At 39.0% G+C, this 11,276-nt stretch overlaps 1 protein-coding gene and 1 pseudogene across 4 annotated transcripts in view; both read right to left on the reverse strand.

The window, feature by feature from the left end:
• Positions 1-1,130, reverse strand: part of LOC107693372 (uncharacterized) — a 9,785-nt pseudogene extending 8,655 nt beyond the window's left edge.
• A 3,071-nt stretch (positions 1,131-4,201) lies between these two features.
• Positions 4,202-11,276, reverse strand: part of LOC107693373 (protein shisa-6 homolog) — a 22,759-nt gene continuing 15,684 nt past the window's right edge. For all 4 annotated transcript variants that reach the window (XM_016492727.1, XM_016492730.1, XM_016492728.1 and 1 more), the window contains 2 exons: positions 8,002-8,187; positions 4,202-6,812 (listed from right to left, as the gene is read on the reverse strand). In XM_016492727.1, coding sequence (XP_016348213.1) covers positions 6,001-6,812; positions 8,002-8,187 — 998 coding nt within the window. In that variant the 3' untranslated portion in view covers positions 4,202-6,000. The remainder of the gene's footprint in view (positions 6,813-8,001; positions 8,188-11,276) is intronic.

Below are 11,276 nucleotides of genomic sequence, written 5' to 3' on the forward strand. Positions count from 1 at the left end.
GTGTGTGTGTGTGTGTGTGTAAGTCCTAAAATATGACCAAATCAAATCCTTATATTTGTCAAAAAATTAAGTCTTTATACTTGCCAAATGTAACTGAAATGCAACTTAAAACACAGATGATTCTGATAACTCCAATAAGTGAACATGCATGGAAAAGTAATCAATAATCAGCAATTCACTGAGGGAAAAAAAAAACATGAAAATCAAGAGCTCAGCAAAGAAAATCAAATGATGGCACAATGTCAACATAAAAGACAAAGGACAAAATCTCCACGCAACTACAATTAAATTCCATTGTATAACTGAAAACGTACCAAAGCCTTTGCAGGTTGAAAGAAACGCGCCGATTGTTCTCCGGGATGGTTGTGTGGACTGTGAAGGGGGATGAGGGAGAGGGGGAAAGCCGAATTCCCTTTTTCAATCACATCCCTCTATGGCACAGCAAAAAGTTTCAAAATAAAACATTACAGCAAAACCAGAGCTGTTAAATGTACAAACAACTTGGCGTTATCATGCACTAATTTAACTTAAATGTGCGTATGCTACTCATTGCGTAGAGGCTAACAACATGACAGAAAAACAGAAACATAAACAAGAAAGTGACTGTGAGTGCAGACAGCCCGTCAGATGAATTCAGCCTATAAGCCCACTTCACTCTGCTAGCCTCTTAGCTAGCTAAATAAAGACGTCGTACCCTTTTACACTGCAACAGAATGCATTCAAAAGCTTTAGTATCCCACCTGCTCGTGAACGGAGAAAGTCCTCTCGAAGAGCAATGCGTGAAAATAATAAAGCTAAAAAGGGCGCCGAAAGCGTAGATGTGCACAAAGGCGGTTTCCGATTTCAGGTTAGCAGGTCATTTTTCCTCATCCCGTGGAAAAACACTCTCGCAGGCCTCTCCATCGCTTTCGATCCGTTAAACAAACCCGTTTCCGCTGGCTGCGCTCGCTAACGCTCAACCTCGCGCGAGATCGTTCTCATCCTAAGATTCCGACCGAAACTGCCCTTCCAGTCCGTTTTCCGCTGAATTTTTTGCGGATTACGGTCGGCCAAATATTTTCCGCCCCGTGTCAATTTTTAGTGCCCCCGTCTTCCTTTGGGTACTTCTGTTCGCCTCACAGTGGTCTTTTCCGGGCAGTGATACAAGTTCCGGGTGGTGTTACATGTTAAAACGTCCGACATTGTCCTGCTTAGCGTACTGAAACCAGTATGTGATGAAGTGGGGTCAAAGAAAGGCTTTTTCATTCTATAATGTATTTTAGTTTATTGAGGTAGGATGACAGGGACATGGTGCGTAACTTTCAATAAAACACCCCGAGCCTTGTATTTGACGGTATTCGTCGTAAAGTTACGGGGTTAGTAAACCAGTGTCTAAAAGCGACAAAAACAAAAAAAATGGCGCCCGGCACGTTCTAACTATTCCTCTGCTGTGTGACGTAGAAACACATTCTCAAAATGCACGTTTCACGAGTTTCGCGCGCGAGACTCAAAAACATCACATTTCATCTCTCTTGCGCTGCGCGTTGACTGATACAAAATAGCCAGTCGGAACAGCTGTTCCGCGCATATGCGAGCCAAATGAATTAGAACAGTTATTTCATGTTGCGAGAGAACGACAGAGAGAGAGAGAACGCGCGCAGCATTTTTAGACCGCACATATATTTTGGAAAGGATGCAAGGCACAGCACCTCTCTGAAGCCATTTTACCAACATGCCGCCGTCTCCCCCCCCCCCCCCTTACCCGAATCTACCTCTCTGAAGCCATTTTACCAACATGCCGCCGTCTCTCCCCCCACCCTGTTCGAACATAAGGTCCTCGCCCACCCTGCCCCTCAAAATGGCGAACGCCGGTGATGCATCGTCCATCTCCCTCAGGAACCATTTAAGAACCTGAAACGGCCCGTTTTAGATCAATAAATACAAAACAGAACATTATACTGCAGACAAAAGGATTTGATGTCAAATAGAAATATAATGTAGCCTACACCATAGCAATAGAAACTAAATTTAAAAAAAGCTAGGTTTAAACAATATTTTAGACCACTAAATATAAAGAAAATTAAAAAGATGAATGAGTGCAAGTGAATGAAAAGCTGAGATTTATGGTAGGCCTATGTAAATGTGCGGAACCCACTTTGAACCTTTAGACAATACATCAGCCACTACATTATTCTCTCTCTCTTTCATTGTTAACATAAACCATCCACACATTCTAATCCAAATTGATCCTAAATCATATAGCTGTCAAAAGTTGCTAAATGAGTTGCATCTGTTTAACAGACCATTGGCTGTTTTACCCAATGTAAACAAATTAATCCGAAGATCAAAATACTCAGCACATAATTGGGATGTAGGCTAAGCATCCCAAAAACATATAGGGGAGAGTGGGGACGGTTGCAACATGGCTTATTTCTTCAATCAGGAATGAGCTACAATGATGATATTCATACTGCACATGTTCAATCAGCCCCTCATCCTTCCTGGATGAAATCAGGCACGTGACCATTCCTTCTACAAATAATAATTTTCATGCTAAAAAGCAAGCTTTAATCATCAGATTTGTTGTCATACTGTCTTAAGTTGTTTGCGTGAAGCATTGTAAAAGCATATGATTTAATATGTTTTCTTAGCTTCTAATAGGCATAGCTAGCACGTGTCAAAGATATTCCCCTTGTCCAAATCCCCACACTTGCGGTCTTGGCCACTTGAGAGCGCGTGCGCGCGACCGGACAAGGCAATAGTGTCAAGCTAATATTTTGTCTTTTATATATATATATATGGTTTTAATTACATTTAAATGAATGTTGCAACTGTCCCCGGTTGTGGGGTCAGTTGCAACACTTGACTTTGTCTATTCAAGTGTAAATTGTAGTATATAATCATATGCACACGTGTTACAGCAATGTGGGTGAGTAGCTGACTGATGTGGCTTTATTGTATTAAAATTCTGGCTTTCTAATGCAAACAGTCTCTGAGAAACTAAAGCAAATGCGGTCTTCATCCTCACTTGAACACTTGGGCCAAATACAGGAAATACGTCATATAAGTAGTCAAGTGGTCAAGTGCAAAGACCACAAGTGTGTGTATTCGGACAAGGCAATAGTGTCAAGCTAATATTTTGTCTTTTATATATATATATATGGTTTTAATTACATTTAAATGAATGTTGCAACTGTCCCCGGTTGTGGGGTCAGTTGCAACACTTGACTTTGTCTATTCAAGTGTAAATTGTAGTATATAATCATATGCACACGTGTTACAGCAATGTGGGTGAGTAGCTGACTGATGTGGCTTTATTGTATTAAAATTCTGGCTTTGTAATGCAAAGTCTCTGAGAAACTAAAGCAAATGCAAAAAGTGTTGCAACCGTCTCCACTCTCCCCTAAACATGTAAAACCAACCAACATATTTAATAATTCATGAGAAAAAGTACACAAGTACACACCAATCTTTCTTAACGATGAGGATTTTATTTAAAAATAATAATAATTAAAGTTTTGGCTGTAAATATTTTATGCATGGCATTTTGGCATTTTCCCCCAGAAAATTTACAACAAGGTTTATGTATCTCATGGGAAAAACAAACAAACAAAAAAATTCTCTCTCTATATATATATATATATATAAAAAAAAAAGAAAAAAAAAAGACACTAAATACTCTTGTGGTTATTTTGTTTTCCATAACTTTGGTGAATGCAGCAATGGAAAATGATTTTTTTTTTGTTAATTTTTGTATTTTTTGCATTCAAAGAGACACTTAAAAATAAAATAATATTTTGGGTTTTCTGAAATGCACATTCTCTGACTTCACACAAAGCAAAAGTCAGATAAAATGCGAGATAAAGCATTCCAAAATAGACATTGAAATACACACAAGCACACAAATACAGACACACAAACTTGGACACATACACACCTTGACATCAGAAGTCAGCAATATGACATCATCAACACTGGCTTTGACATCTTCATGCGTTTTGTCTTTTCACTATGATTGCATCTGCTTTTTTGTCGAGTTACAAAGGTTAGAATCCACTAGAAACTCAAATATAAAAAGAAAACAGGAATTAAAAACTTTCTAAAGTCACAGAGGAAAAAAAACAAAAACAATGTTTATAATCAAGAATATGAATAATATTGATGACTATATATTTATGTATATATATATATATATATGCACATAAATTGGCATGTGTACATATGTGAACATTCTGGATTTAATTCAAATTTTTTTTACCTTTTTTTCAACGCCTTTAAACTGAGTTAAAGTTAATAAAAGCTTAAACATTGCAGAGTGATCTAAAATACTATATTATGGCCTAATAATCTTGCTCAGCCAGGTCGTTCTCAGACATTCCACCACAACAGTGTCCATTTGATGTGGAGACAGTTGAAAAACACAGAAATTGCTAACAAAAAAGACATTTTTCTTGAATATAGTATAGATAAACAAGACACTTTTTAATCCTAAATCCTAACTCATCGGTTAGATAATAATGCATCCTAGAGTGACACAGAGTGTTTGAAGTAGCTTTGCAGATTTTGTTCTATTTTTCTGTTTTGTACACTCATTGGCACGTAGCCTCTATGTTCCGCACAGCCGTGTCACGGGAAAAGATAAAAAGCCGTCAGAACACGGAAGCACAGACACAAATGAAGAAGTTTCAGAATAGCCCTTGGATTAAATTGTCCATTGTATAACCAACCCTTTCCCCTTTCCCCCCCAATACAACAGCTTGAGTAACAAATTAAGTGTGAAGAGTATGCTGTCTTATTTGACATTACTGCATGCCCATGATTAAATCTCAGCTCTTAATGCTTATAAATAACAGAACAACCGTAATGACTCCAGGACGTCATACGAAGCTGTTCTCTGATTGGTCAAACATGCAAGAAGGCGGCATGACTTCTATAACATTTCAATGGCTGAATTCAGTTTCCAAATGTCTGTCTGCTCAAGCATTTTTAGTTCAGACTTGATTTCCCCATCAATGAATCTGACAGCCTTTTGATCATATTATAAAACAGCCAAAATTGTATACACAATGCAAAAAAATCAAACTGACAAGTATTCATGTCAGTTTTGATTCACAGTCTCCGTATAAGTGGCTAAAAATCTCTGATCATCAGTATAACACCCGTCTCCCAATGTTTTCCTCCATTATACTCCATTTGAATAAGCTCTAATATGGCTGATGGCATTTGGACTAATATTAACAGTGCAGACTAAAGAGTCAGGTCACAAAACGAGTGACATTTTTGAAGTCCTCAAGTTCTTCTCTCTGACGAATTACCAGTGTTTTCTTCACTTGATGGCAAACTGCTTAACGTGCACAATAATCCATTCCCAAGTCAAGGCAGATCTGATTTGAGACAGGTCAAATCATAGTTTCCGTGAGGTAATTCAGTGTACTATTGGACACTTGTCAGTTTCATCCAGTTTATCTCATTGTTTGCTTATTTTATTGATGATTGTGACACACCTCTTTGAGAATAACACTTTGCATTGAATGAAACCAAACATTTGGAAGCAAGGTCAACTGTATCATTGGATTCAGGAAAAATACATTAACCCCTAAACCAATTGGCTTTTACATCAGCTCGAATGTACTAAATAGAGAAAACTTGGCCTATTCTAGTAATGAAACTTTTCCTTTTTGCATCTCCTCAGATCATGTCTAAATAGTGCCATCGAGACACTATATGCTACTCCCAGGTCAGAGGAGACCTGGGCCCTTCCTTCTTCACATTTCTATTTATGGAGAATTTGGCAATTTAGGGATCAACAGAATCACTTATACTATGGTTTTTACATCCCTCTCTCTCAATAGCAATACACGGTGTATCCCATTCATTTGGGCCTGATTTCTGACCCCTTTCTTATTTCCTTCCTCCTTTCTGTTCTTCAGCCTTCTTTACACTCCACCGTCTTCCCTCCCTTCGGCTTGCGCAATCACACCTCATCTATCCATCGTCTCCTTACCATCTTTCTTTTTGTGCTCACACGGTTACTTCGTTCTTGCTCCCCGTCCTCAGCGCCTGACCTCCACCCCCTGCACCTCCTCCAGGAAGGAAATGCAGCTGTTCGATGGTGTTCTGGCGTTTCGTGGCGAAGGCCATCCGGCGAGCACTGTGCGCCATCGCTCTGGGTCCTCCTCCAGAGCCGTGGACTTCCCCCCATCCAAAAGTCCCGGCCCCATGGCCGGAGGACATGGTGGCGACCGTGTGGTCTTGCTCGCAGCCAGAGGTAGGGTGCGAATTCATTTTGATCATGTGATGGCGGTCGAGCGAGGGCGTCACGCACACGTTCTGCTGGGATTGCGCTTTCTGGTGGTGCGTGAGACGAGACATGGTGGGCCCCATCCCGCCGTAATCACCCATCATTCGCTCCTCCAGGCGGTCTGGAGAGACCAGGAGGCGTTCATGAGACTTGCGTAAAGTCTGGGTGTTGGAGCTCTTGCTGGTGGTCATGGGTTTGTAGTACTGATGCTGCTGGTTCTTGGAGAGGCGTGAGAGAGTGTTCCCCTCCCCCAGCGCCAGAAGCTGGTCTTGGGACATCACCCGGCGAGGTGGTTTACTCAACGTGTCGAACGTGGGGTTGTACGGAGTCTGGGGTAGAGGGTAGGGGTTGGGAGTGGAAGTGGGCACGTGGATGCGAGTGCGGGACGTGTTTAGTGGGAGGGTACCCCGGGCACCCAGTGTGAAGTCACCACCCCAGGGAAGGTGGTGCTGGGAGGAGTGAAAGCTGGGAGGAGCATTATCTGGCCTTCGCTTGGAGGTGTAATATCCAGAATATTCATCCAAGTTTTTCTCTGTAGTAAGGAAATATGAAAATTAGTATCTTTCATAAATTTGACCCATTACTCCGGTCATTAACATGCGTTTTGGTGATCAGACCGCATTAAAATGATGCAATGTGATTGAATTTCTGAATACACATTTGGAAGTTGTCTGGCATGGATGTTAATCACATTTAATGAAGGTGTAACATGCAAATGTGTTTTCCACATTCAGCTATGCAAGTAATTTTATAATGCTAAAAATAATCGCTAAAAACGCTGGGTTGCAGATTTTTTGGTAACACCTCACAATTAGGCTCAGTTCGTTAACAGATCATGCATTAGGCCTTATGAACTAACAATGAACAATACTTTTACAGCATTTATTAATGGTGGTTAATGCTAATTTTTATATTTCTATCTATTTAATATTAATAAAGCATATAGTTTAATATTAACAAAGTATATATTAATATAATATCTTAATATTTTAATAACAAAGAACAAGTATATATTTATGAATTATTTTAAACTAGATGCTGTAAAAATGGTTAATTTTTAATTCATGACACTCAATGCGTTATCTTTAGTCAATATCTAAATACATATTTAATTATTTAAACAAACTACAGGGTTAATAAAGAAAGGAACAGCATGACATGATGGAAAAAATTCTGAATAATCCATCACAGTTTATAAAATTAATTTAAATTCATATTTAACTGACATAATTTCAGTTTAGTAACCTCTTTTGTATTATGTATGTGGAGATTTACATTTTGTCTGGTAAAGTGAGATCACACCATCCAATCACACTCAAGTTGAATGTGTAAAATGTAATCTGGCTAAAATATACAGATAGTATCCAGATATGAAATGTATGGTTATGCTAGGTATAAATAGAGGTTAATCTCAACCCTTTTTAAAAAGCCATTTTAGGCCATTTTTTTCAATTACAGTTTTCGAACGTTGATTGAATATGAATATGATCAACTAAAATAATAATAATAATAATTTGTATTTATATAGCGCCTTTCCAAAACCCAAATATATTTCTTCCCCAGACATGCTGATAAAATTAAACATGCAAAAACTTTTTAATGCCACAGAGCATCCTTCCTAAAACAGTAGCGGCTGACCCCATGCTACACTCCCTCACAGAGACCCTCTGAGTAGTAGCAGTTCTGAAATTACACACTCTCTTTTTCAGACGCACACTCACCTAGTCTCTTGAGGGAGCTGTAGCGGTTGAGCTCTGGTTTCATGACGATCTCGTATGATGGAGGTAGCTGGGCAAGGTTGTGGAAGGAGTGAGAGAAGGAGGGGTGATAGCCAGAATTATTGTGCTTGCTGGACAGCAGTGTTCCTGTTGAGGCCAGCTGGGTGTTGTTCATGCGTGGAACTCGCTCTAGGAGAGGAGAACAAAAGAGCATCCCGAGTCTCTAAATGACAACGGCAGAATCACTTAGAATACAATGGAACTGGAACGTTTGTGTAGAGATGTGTGACTAGAATATTGTCTTATTCGTTGTTCCCTTAAATTTAATATATCCTTATATAATGATAATATCCTTATGTAGTAATTTGTTCCACAGACACTTTTATAAGTAATTTGCAGTGCACGTACAGAGAGAGTCCCCCCGGAGCTACCTTGGGTTAAGCACTTCAGATTAAATGTAGTCAAGGGCACAGTGGTCACAGGGGAACTCAGCAACTCTCCAGTTCATAGATCATCCTTGCTGATATTTGAACTGAAGTACCTTGGAGTTAGCAGTCCAGTTCAGTCCACCAGCCCCAATTCACCATGGCATGCAACATTTGCTATTTTGACTCGTGAAGTCAAAGGCTTTTAATTTGACTTTAGAATAAAACTGTTATGATTCTCACATATATGTTAAAAAATATAGTATATAAATGTGACCCTGGACCACAAAACCAGTCATAAGGGTCAATGTTTGAAATTGAAATTTGAAGATTTATATCATCCGAAAGCTGAATAAATAAGCTTCCTATTGAGGTATGGTTTTTTAGGATATGACAATATTTGGCTGAGATACAACTATTTGAAAATCTGGAATTTAAAGGGGGCAAAAAAAAATCAAAATATTGGGAAAAGTTGTCCAAATTAAGTCCTTAGCAATACATTACTAATCAAAAATGAAGTTTTGATATATTTACGGTAGGAAATTTACAAAATATCTTAATGGAACATGATTTTTACTTAATATCCTAATGATTTTTGGCAAAAAAAAATATATATATTTTTTGATCCATACAATGTATTGTTGGCTATTGCTACAATATACCCATGCGACTTATGACTGGTTTTGTGGTACAGGGTCACAAATATCATATAGTATATAATATTATATGCTATATTTAATGATATGTATATAAATAAATGAAAATAAATAAATGTACAAAAAAAACCAGGAAGAACCCCCAAAAAAGTACATTATAAATGACGTGTTAATAAACAAAATTCCTCTTTCGGTTTTACAATTTCCTTTCCACCACCCACACTCCCAGAAACAAAACAATAAAAAAAGAAAAGAAATAAACAACTAAAGATAAAATTTTATCTGGGATGTGAGCCATTTAGAAACTGAAATGAGAATGCATTTTAAGTTCAAATTCAGTTTCTTAGTATGAATTTGTATTGAGGTAGCATTTCAAGAAATTAAATATTTCAACTTGAAAAAAGTAAAGGGTCTTGAAGACTGACAGATCATAGATAGATAGAACGATAGAATGATAGACAGTTCAAGTTCAAATCTTTATTGTCATTGTAACGTACAACGAAATTAAAGTGCCATCCAATCAGTGCATCACTCATGATCAACAAAACATATAAAAACAGCTAAAATATTAAAAATAATATAATAAAACACACACACACACAGCATACATTCTGTCATTATTGCCCCGATCTCTTATTGCACATCAAATTATGTTTTAGCAGCATTGAGTGTGGTAACTGCTGTAGGATAAAAACTGTTCTTAAATCTATTAGTCCTTGTTTTAATTACTCTGTACCGTCTACCTGACGGCAGCAATTCAAAGAATGAATGTCCAGGGTGTGAAGTGTCCTTTATAATGTTCTGGGCTTTTTTAAGGCAGCGGGAACTGTGTAATTCTTCCAGAGTGTTTTAATAACCCTCTGAAGTGTTTTCTTCTGTGCTACTGTGAAGCTACTGTACCATACACATATACAGTACGTGAGGATGCTTTCAATGGAGCTCCGATAAAAGGAAACCAGCAGTCTCTGGGTGATGTTGTTCTTCCTGAGCACCCTCAGGAAGTGCCGTCTCTGCTGAGCCTTTTTCAGCAGCTCAGAGGTATTCACTCTCCCCAGTTGAGATCCTCCTCAATGTGGACTCCCAGAAAGCGGAAGTCCGACACCCTGTCCACACAGTCCCCGCTGATGTACAGTTGCGAGATGTCCGTTTTCTTCCTCCTGAAGTCAATAATGACTTCCTTGGTCTTTGAGGTGTTGAGTAGCAGATTGTTCTCTCCACACCATACGGTCATCTGCTCCACCTCGTCCCGATAAGCAGTATCATCCCCCCCGGAGATGAGCCCCACCACTGTGGTGTCGTCGGCAAATTTGATGATGGTATTACTGTGGTGGGCAGGGGTACAATCATAGGTATACAGGGTGTAGAGCAGGGGGCTCAGCACACAGCCCTGTGGGGAGCCAGTGCTGAGACTAAAGGTCATTGCACACGGAGTCTGAAAATTTAGTTCGAAATTTTGGCACGTTAAAAAATAAATACAACCTCACGTTATGTCAATCACGTTTACACACTGCCTCTGAAATATTCGTCCGTTATAAAAAAATTCAGATCGGGTTTGATTTTTTCCGTTTTTCGCATCCGTAGCAAGCATTTTGAGAGGTGTTTTGACAGTTCAGAGCCACCGTACAAGCGAACGCCAAAATCCAGAATGGCGATTGTCAAGTTCATCCACTTCGTCTTGCAGCACAAAGCACTGTATATAGATCCTTGCACACGGAGTTCACAGAAATTGGAACTTTGGAAATTGGAGTCTTCTTTTTAATATGTGGCTCTAGTATCGCTAGCAAAAGCATCAAACTGAGACACTGACATCCTGAAGTAAACTTTGAATCGCCCAGGATAATCCCGCTGCTCCTGAGGGGGAACTCTCCATTCTCTCTATATCTCGGGATTGGATGGACCCAATATTTCCTTTCTTTTTCTTTTTTTAAGAAGCGAGAGGACAACAAAATCATCCTCACTGCTTGAAGACTCCATTTAGTGCTGTTTTGCGCATTGTTTCACAACGGATTAATTAATACGCATCGGACTCAGTGTGCAAGGTTTCTGTGCGTGACGAATTTTTAGGATTTAAAATACGAAAGGACAACAAAATCATCCTCACTGCTTGAAGTCTCCATTTAGTGCTGTTTTGCGACTTTTTTCGCAACGGATGAATTAATACGCATCGGACTCAGTGTGCAAGGTTTCTGTGCGTGAC

The sequence above is a fragment of the Sinocyclocheilus anshuiensis genome, unplaced genomic scaffold (genome assembly GCF_001515605.1).
Source record: "Sinocyclocheilus anshuiensis isolate Anshui unplaced genomic scaffold, SAMN03320099.WGS_v1.1 scaffold566, whole genome shotgun sequence".
Classification (NCBI taxonomy): Eukaryota; Metazoa; Chordata; class Actinopteri; order Cypriniformes; family Cyprinidae; genus Sinocyclocheilus; species Sinocyclocheilus anshuiensis.